General features: G+C 30.0%; 1 protein-coding gene across 2 annotated transcripts in view; it reads left to right on the top strand.

Moving 5' to 3' along the window:
- The window catches only part of oys (lysophospholipid acyltransferase 6), a 103955-nt gene that overhangs the window by 66206 nt on the left and 11265 nt on the right, over positions 1–26484 (top strand). For both annotated transcript variants that reach the window (XM_075375562.1, XM_075375557.1), the window contains 5 exons: positions 5920–6011; positions 9199–9310; positions 12220–12358; positions 17049–17196; positions 19283–19488. In XM_075375562.1, coding sequence (XP_075231677.1) covers positions 5920–6011; positions 9199–9310; positions 12220–12358; positions 17049–17196; positions 19283–19488 — 697 coding nt within the window. The remainder of the gene's footprint in view (positions 1–5919; positions 6012–9198; positions 9311–12219; positions 12359–17048; positions 17197–19282; positions 19489–26484) is intronic.

Below are 26484 nucleotides of genomic sequence, written 5' to 3'. Positions count from 1 at the left end.
AACTTTCATCTCCATTACAATTTTGACCATGAAGTCCGGATCTGCATGAAGACGACCCTTCAACTCCGTGCAAATTGACACACGATTTTCCTTCTGTTCATCACTCAAAAGTCTGGGAACAAATTTTGCACTCGCTCCTCTCATTTGCAATTCATTAGTTAAATGCTTTGAACGGATCCGTACGAGATGTTAAGGTCTTCCGATAGCTCTCGAATAGTCATTCGCCTGTTTGAACGAACCATTGTTTCCACTTTTTGCACATTTTCATCTGTTTTTGAGGTTACTTTACTTCCGGCACGCTGCTCGTCTTCAACAGACTCATTTCCGTTTTTAAATCTGTCATACCACTTGTACACAGTCTTCAAAGTTACCACATTATCGCCGTACACCGATTCTAACATTTCGTGAGCTTCTTTGCACTCTTGCAACTTAAAACAAAAATTAATGTTAATGCGTAGTTCAAAATCCATGTTGCGCGACAGACGATAAACACAACCTAACTCTAGCGGTCCTGGCAGCTGACTGGCAAGCTCGAAAGTGTTACGACTTGCTCCTGCCTATCTCAGTTGATCACGCTATTGGACAAATTACAGCATATTGATGTAACGTCGGCAGTTGCCGCTATAAAAATTCATTCACCGTATTTTTTTATCACACCTCGTACATTCAAAAATGTTTTAATGATGTTTAAATTAATTTTTAATGTAAGCAAATTATATTTTTGACTGAAAGCTCATTTCACCTGAGCTATTCTGCTAATTATATCACTGAGGCTTCGTCCATCTTTAGTAATTCTACTTCCAAAGTAAAAAAATTCTTCTACCTCCATAATATTTTCTCTTACTATTTTTACATTTAGTGGTCCATCTTCGTTATTTCTACTACATTTCATTACTTTTGTTTTGTTCATTTTCATGTGGTAGTTCTTGCATAGGACTTCATCCATGCCGTTCATTGTTTCTTCTAAATCATTTTTACTCTCAGCCAGAATTACTATATCATCAGCACATCATAGCATCATTATCTTTTCACCTTATGCTGTTATTCCGGATCTAAATTGTTCTTTAACATCATTAACTGCTAGTTCTATGTAAAGATTAACAAATAACGGGGATAGGGAACATCCTTATCAGACTCCCTTTCTTATTACAGCTTCTTTCTTATGTTCTTCAATTATTACTGTTGCTATTTGGTTCCTATAAATGTTAGCAATCGTTCTCCTATCTACGTCTTTGAACCCTAATTTTTTTAAAATGCTGAAAATTTTATTCAACGTTATCGAATGCCTTTCCTAGGTCTATAAATGTCAATTATGTTGGTTTATTTGTCTTTAATCTTCCTTCTACTATTAATCTGAGGCCTAAAATTGCTTCCCTTGTCCCTATACTTTTCCTGAAACCAAATTGGTCTTCTCCTAACACTTCTTCCAGTCTCCTCTCAATTCATCTGTACAGAATTTTAGTTAAGATTTTTGATGCATGACTAGTTAAGCTAATTTTTCTGTATTCTTCACATTTATCAGCTCTCTTTTCTTTGGCATCATTATTGGTACTCTTTCATCAGTCTGATGGAACTTCCCCTTTTTCATAAATTTACACACCAGTTTGTATAATCTTTTTCTTATCTGAAAATGGTCCCTTTACACCCACCTCAAACTTTGTTAAATTCTATTCACTTTTGGCTTTATTTTAGATATTGTTTGTGATACTAGTTGTAAGTTTTATTCATCTTTTAGATTAGTTCTATTTTATTTTATTTTTTTATTAAAAAAAATTCCGAGCAATGATAGCGCACAGGCGTTTTTTGCCCCCCCCCCCAAAAAAAAACGTTTGTATACTCTATCAATTGCTTCCTCACCTCCATTGCACAGTAATTCTACAGGTATTCAGTCTATTCCAGGAGACTTTCTGCCATTCAAATCTTTTAATGCTCTCTTAAATTCAAATCTCAGTACTGTTTCTCCCCTTTCATCCTGTTCTACTTCCTCTATAACACCATTTTCTAATTCATTTCCTCTGTATAACTCTTCTATATATTACACCCACCTATCGACTTTGTCTTTCATATTATAAATCAGTGTACCATCTTTGTTTAACACATTACATTTTAATTTATGTACCCCAAAATATTCCTTAACTTTCTTGTATGCTCCATCTAATTTACCAATGTTCATTTCTCTTTCAACTTCTGAACACTTTTCTTTAATCCACTCTTCTTTCGCTAGTTTGCACTTCCTGTTTATAGCATTTCTTAATTGTCGGTAGTTCCTTTTACTTTCTTCATCACTAGTATTCTTATATTTTGTACGTTGATCCATCAGCTGCAATATATTGTCTGAAATCCAAGGTTTTCTATAATTTTTCTTTATACTGCCTAAGTTTGCTTCTGCTGATTTAAGAATTTCCTTTTTAACATTCTTCCATTCTTAGTCTTCTACATTTTCTACCTTATCTATTTTTACTCAGATCTCTTGCAATGTCCTCCTCAAAAATCTTTTTTACCTCCTCTTCCTCAAGCTTCTCTAAATTCCACCAGTTCATCTGACACCTTTTCTTCAGGTTTTTAAACCCTAGTCTATATTTCATTATCGCTAAATTATGGTCGCTATCAATGTCTGCTCCAGAGTAAGTTGGTCGCTATCAATGTCTGCTCCAGAGTAAGTTGGTCGCTATCAATGTCTGCTCCAGAGTAAGTTTTGCAGTTGATTAGTTGATTTCTAATTCTTTGCTTAACCATGATATAATCTGTCTGATACCTTGCAGTATCACCTAGCTTTTTCCATGTGTATATTCTTCTATTATGGATTTTAAACTGGGTGTTGGCAATTGCTAAACTATACTTCATGCAAAACTCTATAAGTCGGTCCCCTCTTTCATTCCTTTTGCCCAGCCCGTATTTACCCACTATATTTCCTTCCTTGCCTTTTCCAATGCTTGCATTCCAATCTCAACTACTATTAAATTTTCATCTCCTTTTATGTGTTTAATTGCTTTGTCAATTTCATTGTATACACACTACCTCATCATCATCATCATGGGCACTTGTAGGCATATAGACGTTAACAATTGTTGTCGGTTTTGGTTTCGATTTTATCTCTATTACAATGATTCTATCGCTATGCATTTTTCAATACTCTACTCTCTTCCTTATCTTCTTGTTCATTACAAAATCTACTCTTGCCTGCGCATTATATGAAGCTGAGTTAATTATTCTAAACTCACCTGACCAAAGGTCGTTTTCCATGTTTCTCCATGAGTCGATGCTTCGACTCATGGGATGTTATTTTTTAATTTTCTGGTGACCCCTTCCTTTGTAGTCCCCACCCAGAGATCCGAATGGGGAACTCCGGAATATTTAGTTTACCTCCGGAATATTTTACCAATAAAGGCGCCTCCATCATTGTTATATGAAAATTCAGAGAGCTACATTTTCTTGGAAAAAAAGCAGCTGTAGTTTTCCATTGCTTTCAGCTGCGCAGTACGCAGAGGATTGAGTGATGTTGATATGGCCGTTTAACTGACCTACACCCTTACCAACTACTGAAAGAGCTGCTGCCCTCTTTCAGGAGTAATTCCTTAGTCTGACTCTCAACAGATACCTCTCTGATATGGTTGCACTTTCGGTCCAGTTATTCTCTATCACTGAGCACTCAAGCCCCCTCACCAACAGCAAGGTCTCATAATTCATAGAGGGATTTTAAAATGGTAGTGATTGTCATAAAAACAAAATATAAAATAAGGTATGACTTCCATTGGTAATAGAAACGTAATATGACTTATAATTATCAATAAATAACAGATTAGATTATGAACAGGTAACGTGTACCAAGTAGTCCCTTTTTAATTAATAACTACTGATTGTTTTTTGTCTGTTTCATTCATTTTTAGTGCAAAAATAGTGTTAAAATAAAAAAGTGTTAATAAATGGTGTCACACACACAAACACAACCTGATAATTTTACCCACAATTGTCAAATAATTTGGGAATTGAAGAGTTGTTGTTTTCAGTTATTATTGTGAAATAGGTTATTTTGTTAGTTAATCTTAATTTATAATATTGGAAACCAAATGGACATACAAGATATTAACCATGATATGAAAGTATTTCAACACTGTAGAAAATGTCACTAACTCAATACAGCTAAAAAAAAAATAAGTTAGGCTTCATCAAAATTACTTAGGTTTCTTAGTTACATACTTAATAGTGAACAACATAATCAATAAGAAATAAAGAAATAAGTGTAGTGTTATGTAACACTACACAAATACTACTTTCTCAAAAACAACTGAAAAACAGTGACAGTTTGAGTTGATGAGTGTTGTTATAAATTTGCATGCACTTTTCAAATAAAAAAAACTTTAATTTTAGGAAAATATGAAAATCAGATGGAACCAAATCTAGACTGTATGGAAGTTGGTCCAACCTCCCATCAACAGCAGTTTTCCTTTCTGTAGTGATGATTGCTAGGTGCATTCAGATTTTTCTTCAGCATGGATGTTGAGTAATTGAAACCATCTTCGCACATTTTCTTGTTCATCACATTTCTATTCATTTCAGTCAGGTGAATATTTTTACATTAAAAAACTAATTGCAGGTCGCATCTTGCTATTTTCAAAATTGATGATGGGTTAATGAATTGCTTCTGAAAACATTATTACTATGCACTCTAAAGATTGGATATAACTGCAGTATTATACACAAGTTTAAGACATCTCCACAAGCAGGTTGTATTCCAAAGCATTAACATTTATTATAATATTTGCAAGTCATTGTTATTTTAAAAATGACTGTTGTACATTCAGAATATATGGTATTTGAAGTTCAGATTTATTCTCAGATTTTGTATTTGTAATATTTTGTATTGTTCAAGTTTTTCAAGATCTTGGTATCTGTGTATTATGTACAAAATTTTCATTTTGTTTTTTTGTGTGTGCCCTATTTCTATGAAGTAATTTGTGAAATTCGATTTTGCTGGTGTGAGTGTGCCTATATGTATTCTTTAAATTTTATTTATACTCTTTTATTCTCTAGAGTGTTACTTCCTTTTAGTACTCTGTATGATCTCATGTATTTTGTCAGCTATTTTTCACAGTACTACCACTTTTTATACTCTACCCAATTGTAACTGTATTCATTCTCAATAATCCTTTTTTTAAAACATCATTCTAAATATTTTATATTTGTTTTTATGTTGCAATAGATCAAACATGTTTCTGTGCTCTGAAGTACTGCATTCATACATCAAAAACCAAACTTCAACCCATGTCACAGGTCAATTACAGTCCTTAATGATTGATTTTTAACGACTTGACATACAAAAACAGGTCCCAACCTTTGTTCTTTAATTACATTACCAACAAAATTTATTATTTGAATTTTTTTTTGTGTACCATGTTTTAAAATCAAAAAATTTTCTATCATTAAACATGATTTTAATTTTAAAGTTTAATTGGGTCTCACTATCTTTTGCTCTTAAGTAAAGCTAATTTTAATTGAAGAATTTTTATTACTTTCATTTAAAAATTGAAATATACTGTAGACGATTTTACTGTTAATTCTCTCCTCTTTCTCCACCCACTCAACCGCGCGCGCGCGCGCACACACACACACACACACACACGCGTGCGCGCACACACACACGCACACACACACACACGCGCGCACACACACACGCGCGCGCGCGCACGCACACACACACACACACACACACACACATACACACACACACACACACACGAATACTTATTGAACAACCTGTGTAAGTAAATTTCATAGAAACATTTATAGAAAATATAATAGATTATGAGGTTTGCATAAATTGAACATTGAAAAATTTTCAATATATATTTTGGAGTGTATGTGTCAGTATTAAATCTATATTGCATAAATTAATTGATTCCCATGTGTTTTGTGTTTCAGAATGGTATTATTAGTAGCTGTTATCTACTTAAGTTGTATACATTTACATCGTCAGATGTATGATTATGGTTCACATACTCTTGATATAACAGGTAAATGCATAATAATTAGAATATATATGATCTTGTGCTTTTTTTTTTAACAACAGTTGTTTTAAAATAAATATAACTATCTTTTTTGTACATTATGTTAATGGTGGTCTGAAATCTAGTCCCAGTTAGTTAATAAAATAAACCATTTTTGCCCAAAACTATAAATGTAAACTTTTTAAAATTACATTATAAATTATAAAAAAATTTATCTGTAGACCTCTTAAGACATCATTAGTGGGCTGGCTGAAATGTGGAAAATTTAGTTTATGTAGAAGTTTTGTATTAAATTCCCTTTGAATTTTCTTTTGTACCCTATAATGTAGGAATTGATTTCTTTTTCACAAATTTTAACTCATTGAGGGTGTTGCTTTAATGAATGAATTAGTGTCAAAGATCTGAGAAATTTATTTTAAAAAGGTTGAGTTGGTGAAATATACTCTGATTATTATTCTAAAACTAAATTTTAGTAAAAAATAACATTCATTATTATTTTTTCTTTGTAAAGTAAATCCTAGAGACTTCACAGAAGCATAGTAGTAATCAAATAAAATTAAGACACAATCATGCTGATCTTACTTTATAGCTACTAGTGAAGTATTAAGTAATAGATGAAAATACATATCTTTATGAAAAGTAATATGAGGCTTTTCTTTTTTAAACTGATATGATTCAGTTTTTGTAGATATTACAATGTTTGAAAGGCCTTTTTTTGTTTTAAAAAATTTGTTTGTGTTATTTGGTATTATGAAGCAGTGAAGTATTATGTTTATTTATTTATTTTGAAATTAAAAAAAACAATTGTATTTCCATTTGGTCCTGGGTTCTAGTCCTGGTCAGCATGGTATTTTTCATACGCCATACAATTTCCAATTCATATTCCCATGCACAAGTTTCCAGCTTATATGGTGAATTAATCATCCAAAAAAAAATTTTAATTTATTCTAAATAAATTTCTATATTTATAATTAACTGATATTTTTGAACAGTTATTCAACTTAAAGAAGTTAACAAGAAATGCAAGATTATATATATATATAGCTCATTGTGTAATGTAGTATCATGACCAGTCGCAAGATAATTTGAAGTAATTGAAAAATTGTATATAGAGTAAGTTTTTGCATGTATATAGAGTAATAGATATGCAAATGTATTTCTTCTATGTTTCATACGAGTAAGCTTCTTCAGAGATAATTTTTTTCTTATGTAATTCCAGGTTACAGAGTAACAGCACTGTGACACGATGTCAACAGTACTTAGCAGAGATGCCAAAGCATCTGTATGCTATTTGGCATGTAAATGCCATTTTACCAGTAGATGTGTAGTCTTCAACAGACTCAGGCCACAATTTCGGTGTTCTTTGGTGGTTGGGTTTCAATTAATCACATATCTCAGGAATGGTTGACCTGAGGCTGTACAAGACTACAATTCATTTACATTCATGCATATCAACCTCTGAAGTAATACCTTATGTTGATTTCAGAGGCTAAATAGAAAAGAGAGGTGGGCCACAATTCCTGAGACATGTGGGTAATTGAACCCCATCTACCAAAGAAATCACTGGTATCCATGATCTAGCCACCTTTAGTAGGATTTGAACCATAGAACTCTGGTCTGAGAGCAGATTTACGATATCGAGTTTACTAACAATTAATACGAGGTCTGTTCAAGAAATACGTAGACTGTTTGAATTGCTTCAGTCGAGTTGGTTCCAGTGAAATCTGATTGGCGTCGCCATGTTTGTACAGATCAGCTGATTACAATGCAGTTTTTTGATTGCAAATATCATTATTGGTTGCTTAGCTACGCAGTTGTTTGTGAAGTGTGTTTTTTTAGTTTGGCAGATTTTAGAATGAGTGACTTGAACGAGCAAAGAGTTGCTGTGAAATTTTGTGTTAAACTCGGAAAATCTGCAAGTGAAACTTTTGATATGCTCAAGACTGCTTACTGCGGTGTTTTAAAGATGGTCGTCAGTCGATTGAAGACTATGAGCATCCTGGAGTCCTTCCACGTCAACTGATGACTCATACGTAGACAAAATCAACACCCTGGTTCAGGCAAATCGACGTCTGACCATCAGAGAACTTGCTGAAGAATGTGGGATATCAGTTGGATCATGTTAACAAGATTTTGATCGAAAAATTGAAGATGCACCATGTTGCTGCAAAATTTGTTACACGCCTGATGACGGACGACCAAAAAGCCCATCGCATCCAGGCTTGTCAAGAATTGCTTGAATGTTTAGAAGAAGATGAAAAGTTCTTGTCCAGGATCATAACAGGTGATGAATCTTGGATGTATGGTTATGACATCGAAACAAAGGTTCAACCGTCCCAGTGGGTGGGTGAAACATCTCCCAGACCAAAAAAAGCTTGCCAAGTTCATTCCAATGTGAAAGTGATGTTAACAGTTTTTTTTGATGCTCGGAGTGTAGTCCACCACGAGTACCTCCCCCAAGATTCCACAGTGAACCAGACTTACCACATTAAAGTTCTAAAACCTCTGCGGGACGCTGTCTGGTGGAAAAGGCCAGAAATGTGGAAGAGTGGTGACTGGTTTTTTCATCACGACAATGCTCCAGCCTATTCAGCCCTCAGAACTCGTGAGTTTTTGGCCAAACACTCTATCACTGTTCTTCCCCATCCACCCTACTCACCTGACCTCGCTCCTTGTGACTTCTTCTTGTTCCCCAAACTCAAAAGACCGTTGGATGGAAGAAGATTTGAGACAATTCGCAAGATTGAGGCAAATGTGATGAAGGAACTGAAGAACTTTACAAAAGAAGTGTTCCAGAACTGTTTCCAAAAGTGGAAACACTGTTAGGATAAGTATGTGCATCGGTGAGGAGAGCACTTTGAAGGGGACCCAGCCAGACAAGTAACTTCTAAATAAAGTACATTTTGTATTATGATGTTAGTCTAGTATTTTTTGGACAGACCTCATAAATATTTCCTAAACAATAAATAAAATATGCTTAAAAGCAGAATGTGGTTGTCATAATAACAAAATATAATAACTCTAAAAGTAGTAGTAGTGGACGTTGGGATAATTAGACATGTCAGCATTTAAGCATGTTGTTATACCTTGTTATCCTTCTAACCTCTAACTCTCTTTCTTTTCATGTAGTAAATTTACCTACTGTATCAAAATTTGTGACTTTTTAATTTATTTTTTAATTATTATTTTTTAGGACCTCTTATGGTAATGACACAAAAAGTTACAAGCTTGGCATTCAGTTTACATGATGGGTTAACAAGAAAAGAAGAAGAATTGACAACAAATCAAAAATATTATGCTATTAGGCAAGTATTGTTGGTTGCAACATGTTTTTTGTTACAGGCTGTTAACAGTTATTCTTTCTAACATGATGTACTTTGTTTACATCATACATTTCGTTTCAAGTTCTTAGTTCATTATTATTGGATTGTTGTTGTTTTTGATAGCATTATTTTTATTTACTACAGAAAATAAAATAAATGTTATGACAAAACTATGATATACAGAATTTATACAAATTTTCACTTGTTTTTAATTGTCCTTTATTAAAATGCTATTATCTACTTTCACTGGGCGATCTGATGTTATTGTTATCAGTACATACTAATAACAGCTGTTATATTCATTGATAAATTAAAAACATATCATTTCAGATTAAAATAATTATCAATTATTTTAATCTAGTTCAACAGATTCAAAGATGGTTGCAAATCAGTTGAATATTCCTACGGTCTTGAGTTCCACCAGTTCTGACCGGCCTTCCACTTCAAAAACCAACAAAAACATTGAGAAAGTTCATGATTTAGAGTGCTCTGATGGTAAATTTAGCATAAGGAAGATGCTGATGAACTGAATTTAAGTTTCTGTGCAGAGTTAATTTTAACTGAAGTTTTGAACATGCATCGAGTTTACATAAAATTCATTCTGAATTGTTATCAGACCAGCAGAAACATCACATAATTGCCATTTTCAAGTTGGCTTAATATCTATTAAAATTGATGAACGCTCACTGTGGCAGATTTTCTACCAGCAAATTTTGCAAACAATTGAGCAAGTTTGACAGATGGTAATGAATGATTATAGAATAACAACTCATAGAGAGCTTGAAGATGAAGTAGGAATTTTATTTGGCTCAGTGCCATCAATTTTAACTGAAGATCTTGAGATGTGGTGTGTAGCAGTAACTGTCAATAAAGAGTAACTGTCAATAAAGAGTAACTACATAACTGCTCTTAATTGATTAAGAGATGATTTATTAAAAAAAAAAAAAAACAGCTTTGGAAAAATGGCAATTGAAAAATTCAGCATGACAATACTCCAGCCCATAAATCACAATTTATCTAGAAATTCTTGGCAAAACAGGTGATTGAACAACTTCAGCAGGTTTATTATTTACCAGACATAGCTCCCTGTGATTATTGGTTCTTTTCTAAGCTTAAAATTCTATTTAAAGAAGAGAGCAAAAGATATGCGACAAGTGGACTTATGGTGATCACTAAAAATGAGTTCAAAAAAGGTTCCAATATTGGAAACATTGCTGGGAGAAGTGTGTTACATCAGAAGTATCAGTGTTTCATCAGAAGAGTTGTACTTTGAAGGGGGCAAGTCATTGAACTAAATAGGTTAAATATTTTGGTTTTTTTGAACCAAGGTCAGATATCTTGTATAGCATGTGTGAGGCCACAATAATAAAATTAGCCTTAGTTGCTGTTATAAAACAAAATAAAATGGCCATTACTTTTTTTTTTACAAAAATCACAATTCCAGTTGTGATACATTCTATAAACAACTGCTAAACAGATTTAAACAATAGTACATTAATAATTGCTTTGGTTGGATTCATTTCTTCATTGTTTTTACTTTAATTGTGTGCTAAGTGTCAAACTTTCAGTCCCATGCCTACACCATGAAAGTAAATATTAAGTTTCCAATTTACTATTCCGTTGTGTAGCTATTTTGTTCCTATTATGTCTCTATAAAAGTGCATTACGTTGTGATTGAGTAAGAACTGCTTAGTCCAAAAAACTATTAATTATTTAGCTCTTTCTAATATGCTGTTGAAAAGTATAGACATTAAACAGAATAACTAACAATTTTGATTTCCATTACTTGGGCTAATGACATTTCTAATAGCCTTTGAACAGTAACTGCAATTTTATCTGTTTCATATAAATTAAACCTATTTCAGTTATTTTTATCTATGAATGAGTTTTTAAATAAAGTGTTATTAGTTTGTAAAATCAGACTTTGTTTAAAAAAAAATTTGATGTGTTAATGACTTAAAAAAGCATAATCACTATTACAACAATGTGAATTCCATGAACTCTTTTTTAAGAAGCCAATAAAATAAATAAAATATTACTTATAAATGAACTTTTTTTTGTCTATAAGTATTTATAATAAAAAGTTATATTGTATCAAACTGAGATAACTAATGATGTTGGTGGCCACAAATATTACTGTTCAAGACGTGAGAACCTTTTTTGCTTAATGCATTTAGAAATTGTACTTGTAATTTTTGCAGTAATTTTGTTATAATTTCATTATAAACCATGTTCACACTTTTTTGTCATTTTATTTTGATTTCAAAATGCTGCAGCAAAGTTCAAGTTCTAGTATTTGCAATATATCAAGGTTAAGGCAAAAAATTTATTTATTTTATAAAAAATGGATTGGGTATCTGAATAATTATTTTTTTTTTTTTTTTTACTTTGGGAAGGTTAGATAAACTCTAGTTAAATTGCAATTTGTATTTAGAGAAAATCAAGAGTGTTTTTTAGTGGTTGCTATAGTGTGTTCACTTAAACTTAAAATGAAAAGAAGAAATTTGAAGAACTATTTGCGTTACCTTTTATGTTGTTCAAAAATAAATTAAAGAAATACAAACAATTTTTTTTTTGCAGATTATATTGATGGTTTTATAAGGAATATTTACAATATATATTTATTTAGTATATATTTACATTGTGTTACTATTCCAAACTTTGCTAAAAAGGTATACTGTGTGTATTGTAATGATATTTTTATTAATTATCATTTGTCATATCTAGTTGACTAACTGTAATATACTAGAACATTTACAACTTTTTTTTGCAGAAACTCATAATTCAGTTACTGTATGGAAGAATAGTTTAATTATGATAATATAGTTCTGTTCAGTTCAGCTGAAATTTTTTGTGGTTTACTTATTTTGCATTCTTAAATTTTGTTGTAGAAAATTACCATCAGCCTTGGAGTACTTCAGCTATGTGTTTCACTTTCACGCGTTAATGGCTGGTCCAGTTATCTTCTATAAAGATTATATTGAGTTTATTCATGGGCACAACTTTCGATGGCACACACCTCCTACAGATGTAAGTTATACCTGCTATAAAAATAACTTGCTACCAAATTGGGCATAGTTGTAATTTAAAAGATATGATTGCTAAAATTTGGTAATAAAAGCAGTTATTTAACAGTAAATAAAGTGCTTTTTAGGATCATTATTTGTCAAAATGAAAATCGTGAAAAATGTAATTCATGTTTTGTTCTGCTGAATCTATATACAACAATAATAACATTTTTATTAAGAAAACAAGTAGTGCAGGTGATGTAAACATTAATTAGACATTATTCATGATCAAAGACTATCTGATAGGTTGGCTACATTAAATAAAGAATACAGAAAGGAATGAAGGTAGACAAAAAATAAAAATAAATAAACTTAAAAAAATAATTATGTATGCATAAAATAAAATTAAAAAAGATGAATAATAAGATAACTTTAAAATTCTCTCTATCTAATTAAAAAAACAACCAGTCATATTCTTCCTTTTTGTAACAAATAAAATTAATAATTTACTCCTTAATCAATTTATTTATACATTATAGATAATAATAACAACAATACTTGCCTATTAGATTTTAAGCTTGCCCATTGAGACTTTTTTTTTTATAACTCCTGTAGGAATAACTTATCCTTACAAAAAATGATTTTTGAATTCCATAAATTGTACATTTTTATCCTTCAAATTACATAGCAAGCAACACTTAGATGCACTTGAATAAGAATAGCAGTTCAGGTTCATCGGTTTAGTTTTTGCCAACATCAGATAATTGAACAAAAATTTTCATTTACCATTGTTAAAGGTGCAATGAAAATTGATTCATGTTTCAAATTCAATTCAGCTTTGTTCTTAACTGTTTATAATTTCCTCCTTATTGAAAATATAAAGTTGTTTGGCAGACAATAAGAATAAGAGAGATTTTGTCACTTTATAAAAAAAAATCTGTCATTCTATAAATTGTGATTTTTAGATATCTAGAGGGTAGTGACTATAAGCATCTCTTAATGAATTTTAGATGGATTTTTAATGAATCGATAAAAACTAGATATAACTGTTTTTAAATATATGTTAGGTTTGGGAGCAGTACTCGGTTAAACTCAATCTTTTCATAATAAAGTTGTCTTATGTTATTATACAAGACGTGTTTATTAAGTAAAGTACTTTTTTATTTAAAAAAAAAAAAAAAAATATATATATATATATATACAAGAAATAGAACATAGAAAGATAAAGATGGTTTAATCTATCCAAAACAATCTACAAACTTTCATTAATTTATAAAGTTTCATTATTTTTTTTTTTAAATGTTTTTTGCTAACAGAAAACATGTTAAACTGTGAACCTCACAGTTGATGATTATCTGATGTAGCTTCATAATTAATTGAACCAAGACATTTATAATTATTAATTTAATGTTAATAAAGTTAAAAAATAATAAAGATACATGAGTTTTATTTATTTTTATCTCTTACATATAGTCATACTTTTACTTAAGGTAGGGTGCCATGGAAAAATTTTAATTGAAAAAGGGCGCCGCAACTCTGAAAAGTTTGGGAACCACTGAATTAAGGAATAAATAAAATATTGCACTTTAATTAAGTAAAAGTGATTTTATTGTTTTTTACTCATTACTATTTTCAGCTATATTTAAGATGTAACATCTATTTCCTTCTGTTATTTTTATCAGGTTGTAATTCCTTAAGTAAATTACATCTTAAAGCATCTAAGCATAGATTAATTTAGCATAGATTAGTAAGCATAAAGCATTTAAGCATAGATTAGTCAACAGCACTCTGTTGACTAATGTTCTCAACATACATATCTGTGTTTGCAAATAGTGTATGAATTATTAATAATTCTCTTACTATTGAACTACACATTTTTTTTTTTTAATAATTATAACTTTACCAAAATGATTGAGTCATATATAAAATAAGCATATGAATTCTTTCTTTATTTACTTTAACAGTGTAAATAATAAATTAATAGTTTTTATTATTTAATAATAAAACTAACTGCTGCAATATATTGTTCACATATTGCAGCAGTTTGTCAGAAAAGAATCAAATATAACAATACAAATACAAAGAAAAGTAGGCGTTTACCATTTATATTTTTTAGCTATTATAAATTGAATTTGTTTGTCTGAAAAAGTATAAACTCATTCTAATCTAAAATTTTATAAAGAAAACAAATTAAGAAATAAATAAGAAACAGAAATAAGTAAACAGTCAATAGAAGCAAATTAAAATAAAATAAAACTATACACAAATGTAAATAATAATAAAAAAAAAGTAGTTTCAATACACTGTAACAAAAAAAAATCAGTTATAAGTTAATAATTCCAAAACCATGACTATATCGCACTCAAAAAGGCACTGATTTTCAGAGTACAATGCCCTGCATATGAGGTGTGTTCAAAAAGTAACAAGAATTTTGAAATTTCATGGGTTGTATTAGTTTAATTCTCAGCATTTTTTGTTGTTGTATTGGTAAACATGTCTGAAAAGTATCTGTACATTTTTAGCTATATGGGATGTTTTGTCTGTTATCAGCTGTAAAAAGGATAGGTTTCGTGTTTTGGTGTGATTGGCGACTTTTTGTTTGTATAAATAATGGATCAGAGAACTTGTATTAAATTTTGCTATAAGAATGGAATAAAGTGTAGCAATGTTTTAAAAATGGTAAATATTGCTTTTGATGAGTCTGCTATGAGTAATGCAAGGGTTTACGAGTGGTATAAGTGTTTCCAAGAAGGTCGTGAAGACGTTGAAGATGACGAGCGCCCCAGATACACCAGCATATCAACAACCGTTGAAAAAACCTGGAAAAAGTGAAAGAAATGATTATGAATGATCGCCGAATCATAATTGGACAAGTTGCTGATGATGTTGGGAAGTCAGTTGGCTCATTCCATGAAAATTTTTCAGATGTTTTGGGTATGAAATGTGTGACAGCAATATTTGTTTCAAAATTGTTGAATTTCTAACAAAAACAGCGGTGAATGGAAGTTGCTCAGGAGTCGCTAAATGAAGTCAACAATGATGCAGAACTACTGAAATGTGTCATAACAGGTGATGAAACATGGGTTTATGGATGTGATATCGAAACTAAGGCTCAATCATCCCAGTGGAGGCATTCTCGATCACCAAGACCGAAAAAAGCTCGGCAAATACGGGTGAATCTGAAAGTTATGCTCACAATATTCTTCGATTTTAACGGCATAGTGCATCATGAGTTCTTGCCACAAGGTCAAATGATCAGTAAGGAGTGTTACCTATAAGTTCAACGCTGTTTAGGTAAAGCAATCTGAAAAAACGCCTGGATTTGTGACGAAACAATTCATGGCTTTTGCACCATGATAATGCGCCTGCTCATATTTCATTGCTTGTTCATCAATTTTTAGCCAAAAACAACACTGTAATGATACTCCAGTCGCCATATTCACCACACATGACCTCGTGTGATTTTTTTCTATTTCCAAAAATGAAGAGAACTTTAAAGGGCCGTCATTTTATAAGCATAGATGAGATTAAAAGCGATTAGCTGAAAGAGCTAAGCACTATTCCAAATATCGAATTTCAGAAGTGTTTCAGGGATTGGAAAAAGCACTGGCATAAGTGTATGTAATATCTAATGGAGACTATTTTGAAGGGGATAACATTAATGTAGATTACAAAATAAAATTCTTTCCAAAATCAAAAATTGTTTTTAGTTTTTGAACACATCTCATATGTTTGATTAACCACACATAAGCATCAAGTTTCAACTCATTCATCACTGTGACTCACTGCATAAGCGCATATGAAAAATACACCACTATATAACTCTTAGATAGGGTCAACATAACCCTTAGATATAAAAGACACCCAGTCATCATGATCCTCAAAGTAGGTAATACTACCTGAATAGTATTGCTAACAATAAATACCATCGATGAAAAAAACATCAACATTCCAACTTGCAGCATCATAACAAACCACGCTCCTCTCTTGTCCCACTCAAATTTTTTGACCTTAAATTGAGCATAATTGAAGAATGACTCAAATAGTCTTCATAAAATATTTACGTTCACAACTTGATATATACTACTGTAGCATATATAATGTTTAATGAAATTGGTGTAGTTATGGAGATTTTCAAGCCACAGAATATTATGCACAGGCCTATAAATAAATATCACATTAATAGCACATTAAGTTGGTATTTTCATATCCCTATTACCTCAAAATGTTAAGAAAATCATTTTTACCCAACCACTCCCACCATGCAGTCGAAAATAATATGAAATTTTCTTTTAAAAGTCTGTAAAACAGAAAATAAATGGATAATTGGATTCCACGTGAAAGAAGAAGTTGTGTAGAAACTCCATTTTTATTATCCCTTTTAGCTCTAGAGAATTTACAATTGTACATTGTGGAGGCTGTAGTTAAAGTGCTCAGAAAAACATGGAAGTGTGCAAACTATGAACGATAAAATATAGATGTATAGAGTAACATTCCTTTATTATATTGAACATGTGTTTCATAAAATATGCCTTAAGTAGAATTAAATGGTTAATATAAATTAATTTAGAACAGAAGTAGTATAAATAATACAGTTAGTTATATTAATCATTACTTATATTTGTTAACTTTAATTAAAGATTTTTTTTTTAATTATATGAAAATGTACTCTATTATCTTCAGCAAATTGTATTTTTCTTCTTCTTTTTTAGAGTCGACTAGATACTAATTATAACCAAAAGAGAGTAATAATAGAACCTTCCCCAGTCAAGGCAGTTGTGAAAAAAGTAATAACCAGTGTTCTATGTGCCGGACTGTTTGTCACATTTATTCCTTCATTTAATATTCAAAGAGTAAAAGGTATGCAGTATAGCTTAATACTTTATAGTTTATTAATAATATAATTTTTTAAGTTACTTTGCAAGTTTAAGTTTATTTGAGATCAATAATGATATCTCTAGGAATTTTTAAAAGGCAAATCATTATTGGAATAGAAAAATAAACTGTTCTATATTAAAGAATACAGTTTCTATCTCTACTTTTCTGTTACACCCAAACATTACATCTTTTGAAAGATTATTGGCAATCTTGAAGTTGAGTTACCAATTTTTAAGTATAAAATGTTAATCCTTTTTTTAAATATTGATTTTGTTTACTTTTTTACTTGATCTCTGTTAATTTTAATTATAGTGGTGTGTAAATTAATTTTGACAATTCAGAATTTTTTAAAATTTATTTTTTATTGAAATAATTTTGCCTAAATTTATGTTACTTAATTTTGGTAAGAAATATGTGCTCCTTTAGCTTTAATTACTTCACTTGAGCGGCTCATCTTGCCAAGACATCTCTTTAATATGCTCTAAAATACTTAGATTCTCTGTTAGATTTAAATCTGGGGAATTTCCAGGCCAATGGAGGATATTTACGTTGTTTTCGTGCATAAACATTCTGAATAATTTTGAATTATGATGTGGTGTATGATCATGTTGAAAAGTACTACATACAACCTTCAGCAAACATTTTCATGAAAAATACAATTTTCCTCTTGTACTTCAATTAATTCATAATTTATTGTTCCTGCCACTGGGACTCTGTTTAAAATAGTCTATTTATTGATATGCTTGATTAATTTTTGCTAAATTATTCAGTGATTGTCTTTCTCTGTTAAAATTGTTATTTCATAATATATTTTATTTTGTGTATATATATATATATATATATATATATATATATATATATATTTAAAAAAAAATTATATATGTATTTTTTTTTATTAGTATTATTTAGTGAAAGTTTTATTTATTTTCAGCATCTCAGGAAATTTTAATTATACTGTAAATTGCAATAAATAATATAAATACTCTAAAATTGGAGTACAGGCTTACCAGAATTTAACTTTCAGTAATCTTATTAATGTAAATAATTGGACAAATGTCTTTTATTATTTTATTCAATTAACTGTAAGTTTATTTCTTATTATATTCTGTAAACACAGTTTTACTTACTATAAAAATGTTACTTTATTTTCTACCCTGAAGCTTTTTCTTTATTGAATTAATACTATGCTAATGATTCAGTGCTATACATACTACTTTGAACAAATCCTTCAGCGTTTTTATTCCTTAAATTAGAACAATGCAGGTTTTAATTTCATGTCATCTTACGATTTATTGACTCGTTATAGTTGATCTTTCACTTCTATTACATGATTGCAGTAATGAAATCAGATTGATAGATTGCATAATAGTGAGAAGCTATTTTTTTAATAAAATAAGAGAGAAACACTGCAGTAAAAATACACTTGTGATTATTGTCCTTATATCCTATGCCTTAAATTTATTTTAAAATGTTTGGAAAACCAATTAAATGGCTAAATATAGTCATAAAGCTCTATATTTATATTTTGATCTTTTTATATATATATATATATATTTTTTTTTTTTTGGAACATAGTTAATCTCAAAATTTTTTATTAAACCATATTGTGTTATTTTGTTTGGTTGACTTGGAAAATTGTATAAGTATCTACCAAATACAAGTATATTATTAGATTTTATATACAGACTGAATTATGTGGTGTTTAAAATATCAGTTTTTTAAAATGAAAAATAACACTTTCAAGTAAATTTGTTTCACATTATTTGTTTGTTGAAATGTTTTTCTAAAACTCATCCTATGTATGTAAGGTGTGAAAGGTACCAGTGTGGAGAGGGTAATTTTTTCTCTGTTACTTTTTGTTGACAAACTGTGTCTGAATTAAATAAGTGCCAGTAATCTTTTTCTGTCTTGTTAGTTAGTATACTGGTTTCAAGATTGTAATAATACAGAATGTTTATATTTATTTTAGGTATATTGTACACCTACAATAATAATCTATATATATATATATATATATATATATATATATATATATATATATATACATATATATATTACTCTGTTGCAGATGATGACTTTGTGGATGGTAAAACAGCTGTTGAACAGTTGCTTTATTTAAGTGTTGCTACTGTACTAGTCAGATTCAAGTATTACCATGCTTGGGTACTTGCAGATGCTATATGTAATCTGTCAGGGCTTGGATTTAATGGATATTCTCCTGATGGAACAGCTCAATGGGATCTTGTCTCTAATGTGGACATTTTATCATTTGAGGTAAATCCTAATATATTTTTTCAAATGATATTGTCAACCTAGTTGCGAGTGTTCCCTTAATCGAGAGAAAGTTACATTTTATGTTGAGAATGGATTAAGATGATATTTAAAATAATGCTGTGAATTGGATATGAGATTAGGTGATTTTCAAGCCAAAATGCTGAATTGGCTAGCCAGTAGTACTGCTTGTTTAAAAAAAAGGAAACCCGTGAAGAAAAGCAAAATCAGGTCAGTTTTTCATTTTAAGGAAAAGGCACAATTGCTTATTAATGCTCTTATCTTATACAAGATATTTTTACTTTTCTTTTTATCCAGTAAAATTTTAATATAAATCCAATGTTAACTATGGAGATTTACCAAACATTTTGATCTCTGTTCTTGTAGGTTTATTTTATTAATTTACTAATTACAACAAATGAGAAAACAGTTTATTTCTATATATTAATCTAAACACTTCTTATTTTTCAGATGAAAAGAAATGTTTTTTAAGAATATTTTCTTGTTTCTAACTAAAAGTGTTTTAAAGAAAATAATTAGTATGTAAGCTAGAATTACTCGAAGATGCAATGCATTGTGAATACTATTACTGCAATCCTTGCAACTGAAATGGTAGTCATCTATTTTTCTTCATTACTCTCATCAAATATGAATTTCTGGTCATTAATTCCTCTTCATTGCATTATCTGTCATTGATTAGAATCTCATCCACAGCATAAAACTGTTGAACTAAGTTCTATCTGAATAAAATATATTTCTTATGACTTAATGAAACTTTCTGATTTTATCCATAGAATTTTATGTAAAAGGAGTAACTAACTTTATTCAGAACAATATAATTAACTAATATTATAACATTAGTTAATTCAAATATAGCAAATATTGTTTATAGTGACCTTCAAGGAACCGATAATTTTAGGTAATTATAACCGATAATCACAATAACTAATATTTAGGTAGCTTAGTGCAAATCAACTGATTTGGAAGTTGAGAGTTCCAGTGTTCAAGTCCTAGTAAAGTCAGTTATTTTTACGTGGATTTGAATACTAGATCGTGGTTACTGGTGGTTGGGTTTCAATTAATCAGACATCTCAGGAATGGTCGAACTGAGACTGTACAAGACTACACTTCATTTACACTCATACATATCATCCTCATTCATTCTCTGAAGTATTATCTGAACAGTAATTACTGGAGGCTAAACAGGAAAAAGAAAGGTAGCTTAGTGGTACTACTTTAACATGCCATCTACATGGGTATTATAATAAAGGAAAATAATTATGATTAAAAATAATAATAATTTATTTCTGTAATAAAATAATATAAAAAACAAAATTATGCAATAATAAATACAAATATGGTAGAGTAAAATAAGGTAGAGAAAATTTGTAAAAATTATTTTTTCTACAAAAAGTTGGTTATTATGCTTTGTTTCAAACTTTTCATGTTGTAATACAATTTCTGAAGGTCCTTTTCTAAATCAAAACAAACACTCTTTTCTTTCTTTCTTTAATAGCAGTTCCTTTAAAACTGAGAAACCAGCAAACTGTTTTCATTGCCACTAAAACTTCTGGAAGATTTAGCGGGTTGATGTCTTCATCGTTGTCACTATTGTTAGCTATGTTGTCATTCCTATGTCCCAGTCTATTTCTGCTAGTACTGAAGCCACTACATCATCATCTGTTACAGTTTCATGTGATTGGTTTTGCAGACTATTGCCCCATTCTGCTAAAGATTCATCTTCACATGTGACATCAGTAACTTCACCAGCCTATAGTAAAAATCCAGCATGTCAACAGCTATTTTTTACAGTTAGTGGAGAAACTTCATTCCATGATCTTTCTAGCATAATTATAGCAGCCAGAATAGTTATTTGAATTTTTTTTATTTTTATCCAAATCCTGTATCATTTGTAAAATTTGGTGTTTTTTGTAGTGGAATTTTACAGACTTGAATCACGCCTTGATCTAAGGGCTGTACAACTGCTGTTGTTTTTGGCGGTAAGAACACCAACTTTATACACAAAAAATTTTCAACATGTGGATGAGTCGGACAATTGTCAATGAGCAGCAGTATTTTGTCATTTTCAGTATTTTATTCATGGTCCTATTTTCATAACCAAGATGTAAAGATATCACTTATCATCCAAGCTTTTTTCTTACTTTCGTACATGACAGGAAGTGATTTCAAAATTTTAAAACATTTTCCCTATAACCAGAAGTTTTTCTTTGTCAGTTCCAGTCACATTTGTAGCAATTAATACTGTTAATCTTTCTTTTGATAATTCCCCCCCCCAAACATGTTTTGCCTTTAAACTGAATGGTTTTTCCTGGTGTCAGTTTAAAAAAAAAGACTGAATTCATCACCATTATAAAATTTTTCATCCAAATAGCCTCTTTTAATTTTGGCCAAATGGTTTCTAGCCATTTTTCTGACGCACTGGTTGGAGCTGCTATGGCCTCGCTGGTTCTCCCCGACACAATATCTTGATGCTGATGGAACCGTGTTGTATTCAAGCTGAAGTTATTTCACATGGTTTACCGAATTAAAAAAAAAAAATTGTTCGCCTTAGTTTGTAATATATTAGTCAATAGGTTTATCATCGCCCTCTGGTATTTAAACTATTTTAACAGCGCTTGGTCTACATCATTATGTTGACTAGGCTGTAACTTTTTTGATTTCATAGAATTTGTTTCAAAATCTTTCTTTATTTTTTCATGGTTTTTCCATTTCACTGATATTTTTAAATGACCTATGCTTAATTCTTGGGCAATGTTCTTATTAGTTTCACCATTCTCTAACCACCAGGTAATGTGCGCCTGTTCCTCTATCATGATGTTTTTTGTAAAGTCATAATTAAATCACTATTAAATGAATTACACAGGATTCGTAAAATAAAATACTGTACCCACATGATATGACACGCTCACAGCAAAAGATTAATATCAACTGAATGTGGTTATGCTTCAGTTTACAATAATCTGGTACAGGAAGAAGATAAGAAAAACAAGCACTATAGCACATTTGCAGGTAGAATAGAAAATGTGACTCATTTTAGCCATCAAAATATTTTTGTAGCTACAATGAAGATATACTATGTTATTGACGAGTTGCTTCTGTCTGTCATTATAAGTGATAAATTGCTGCATTGCAGTAGAAAAAATAAGTCATAATAGTCGATATGTCACTTCAACTGATATAATTATAAACAATAATACATGCTGTATTTATGTATTAACAGCATACCAAACCAACCAAGAGACAAGTTTTTGGTTACTATGTCTGATATCACTATAAATGATACTTACTGTATTAAGATTAAATTGTATTTTTTATAATCAAAAACCAATTTGAATAACCCAGGTACAGAATTACAAAGTAAATGAAATAACACTTACCTTATTTTTTCCTTTCTTTGTTCCAGTAGCACTTTTTCGGGATCCTGCATTATCATTTGTATATAAATTATATAAAATTACATATCAAATATGAGTAATGTAACATTGGCTGGCCAGGTTACATGGTATAAATCTTCTAATTATTTTATTTTTAAAGTTAATTTTAATTTCTAATTCTTAATTGATGTCATATTTAAATATATGGAATTATTTTATTTAATTGACTTAATGTTTTCAATATATGATAGTAATTTTTATTTTAATCTTTTAATTTATTTTTTTCTAAAAAAAAAAAGTACTTGTTATGTTTTGATATGTAATTTTATATAATTTATATGCAACTGATGATGTAGGATCCTGTGAAAGTGCTATTGGAATAAAGAAAAGAAAATAAGGAACGTGTCATTTCATTTACTTTGTAATTCTGTACTTTGGTTGTTCAAGTTGGTTTTTGATTAAAAAAATAACATTATATTTGTATGGAGGAATATGGGTCTTATAAGTATTGACTTCAGAAAAATGATTAAGATTAAATTATGCACTATATTAACAGCAAACAAAAATAATATGATTATAAGTCAACTAAGTCTTATCTTATTAATTTAAATTAGTAGACTGTCAACAATGTTACCTTTGGGTTAGATATATTTTGTTAATGTGTTTTGTTAGATTTGTGTTTGGTGTTAGATGAAAAACAAAAGATTTTTCGTTTTTATTTGTATTTTATAAGTGTTTATTAGTAATTTTTTCTTCTTCCTTTGGCCAAGGTTATGTTTGATCTTACAGTTTTGTTTTTGGATTGGTACTTTATTCTCTACCTAAATCTAGAAAATCTTATATTTTGCTATGTCTGAAAGTCCTTGCTAAATTCAAGTTGATTATTTTCTTTTAAAGCTGATAGCTACTTTTTTTAGTAGAACTGCTTTTCTTTTAATTACAAAAAAAAGTATTTAAAAAAATTATTTAGCAGAGAAGGTAATATGGGTGCATAATTTTAAAGTTTTCCTCTTTTAATAATACCCATGTTTTTTAAGTAAGGGCCATTTATATATAAAAATCGAAATAAGTGAAATAGAAAAAACTTTTTATATCAAAATAAATTTACATATATATACTATTTTTCAACATATTTGCCATTCACTGCAATACATTTTTGATACTGGTTTACCAGCTTCTTTATTCCGTTACTGAAGAATTCTCCCGCCTGTGATTTAAACCAATCAATTACTCTGTTTTGCAATTCCCCAACATCTTCAAACTTCTGTGATGCGAGCCATTGTTTTAAATGGAAAAAAAAGATAATAATTACTCTGTGCAAGCTCTGGACTGTAAGGCAGATGTTCAAAGATTTCCCAAAAAAATTATTGCAGTTGTTCAGTAGTTTTGTTTGCTGTGTGAGGTTGTGCGTTATTGTGAAGAAACTATATCCCATCGGTTAGCTTCCCACGTCTTTTGTTTTCAATTGAACATCTAAGTTTTGTAAGCGTTGCACAGTATATATTAGCATTAACAGTTCTTCCATATTCAAGAAATTCAATCAGCAATATCCCTTCGGCATCCGACAAAATGGTAGCCATAAGCTTTTTCATTGAACTTTCTTGCTTAAACATTTTAGCTTCAGGGATGATGAATGCCGCCATTTCATCAATTGCTGCTTTGCCTCAGTATTTAAATAAGATATCCATATTTCATCACTGGTCATAATGTGTTTCTATAAATCATCACTTTCATTTTCGTAGCATTTCAAAAATGTTTGAGCTGCAGCAAGATGTTTTTCTTGTGTGTTTGTCAACATTTTTGGTACACATCTGGAACACAACTTTCTGTAACCCACTTTTTCAGTTAAAATGTCATAAATTACTGATCATGAAACAAAAGGAAATTCAATCAATAATCGAGTAATAGTTAGCCTTCTGTTTTCAGGGATTTTTTCTTTCACATTTTCAATCAGTTCATCTCTTGTGAACATTTATTCTTCTTCCCCAAAATAAACAACACCATTGGCAAACTTTACCATCGCACATAACACTGGGTCCTTAAACGTTGACAATTTCTCTATAAATATCAGCAGCAGATTTATCTTTTGCCAGTAGGTAATGAATTAGTGATTGGACTTCACAACTTGCAGGGTTATTTATTGTAGCACTCATTTCAGCCAGAGTATACACAGCAACTAACATGAATAATGTTAACTTATTGTTGCAAACAGATTATTGTTTGCATCTAATGGTGGCAAATTAAAAACAGCCCTTACTTAAAAAACACGTCTCATATTACATTGTTTTATTTCACGAATAAAAAAAAAAATTGTAGTGTTATTTCATTACTACAATGAGATGCATTGTAAAATGTTAAAGATTAAATATATAGTAAGCAATTTTATGAACGAAAGATTAGTAATAATAAGTAGAAATTGTACTCAGGAGCTGGTTATTTGCAAAGGAAAGCTTTCTGAAGAAAGTCTGGCCTTATTTTGCATGATTTTCCTCAGCATCCACTTTTATAATTATAAAAAAATATGTGCATTGAAAAAGTGTACCTGTTATAAAATCATGAAGTGAAAGAAGTGAACATTTTCTCTAGGATTACGGTTATGGAGATTTCATATCTTCAAAAAATAATAAAGAATTAAAATATGTAAAAGCTTATTTAGATTTAATATTATCTCATATTTCTAGGCATTTGAGATTCTGTAAACATATTTTTAAAATTGTATGTTCAACATAATTTAAAAAGATTAAATTGATTTGTTAAAGGAATTTGTAGATAATCATCCAAAGTCAGAGACTGAGATATAAATTTAATGAACTTAATATGAATGCAGTTGTCAATGTATATTTATTTTTTTTAAACATCAATGATGTTATTTTCAATATTATTTTGTGAATCAAATCTTTGAAATTTCAGAAAAAATTATTTTTTTATTATAAAGATTTTATTTATAGTTTATAATGTAATAATAATTTCTATTAATAATATTAACCTAGTTCTACCAAGTAAGGTGTTTATTAATGAAGAAACTATTCACCAACTTATTTCTTTGTTGTCTATTCTGTGAATCGAAAACTAAACAAAAATTAAGTTTTAAATTTTAAATGGAACTAAATGAATAATTTTATTTCATTTTTTTTTTTGTTCAAATAAATTATTCTTTTCATTATGTTAACAAATCATTGAATCATTAAATTTATATGGTAAAACCATTAATATTTAATTTGTTATAGTCCATTTTCATAATTCCTCATCGGATCTTCACTCTGGCATCTTACTGTTCTAATTAATTTGATCAGTAACTTGCTGACCAATACTGTCAAATGCAGCTCTTAGTGAGGCCTTACCTCTCATTCCATATCATTCATCCCTTGTTCCTTCAGTAGGGGCTATGGGAATTATGTAATCTAGTGATCTGGTTTCATCTTTGATGCATGGTGATTGTTTCTGTTAGATGGAATGCAGCTACTTATTTTATTGGGGTAGTAACTCTGTCTGACTAGTATTTTCTTTCTTATTTGGGATAATTGCCCATAAAAATCATAATGTATTGACTTAGTATGTTAATATCATGTAAGTAATTTAGAATAACCCATAGGTATTCATACCA

Source organism: Lycorma delicatula, chromosome 1, assembly GCF_047948215.1.
Source record: "Lycorma delicatula isolate Av1 chromosome 1, ASM4794821v1, whole genome shotgun sequence".
NCBI lineage: Eukaryota > Metazoa > Arthropoda > Insecta > Hemiptera > Fulgoridae > Lycorma > Lycorma delicatula.
Note: the sequence above shows the minus strand (reverse complement) of the source record. Positions and strands in the feature narration are given on the sequence as shown.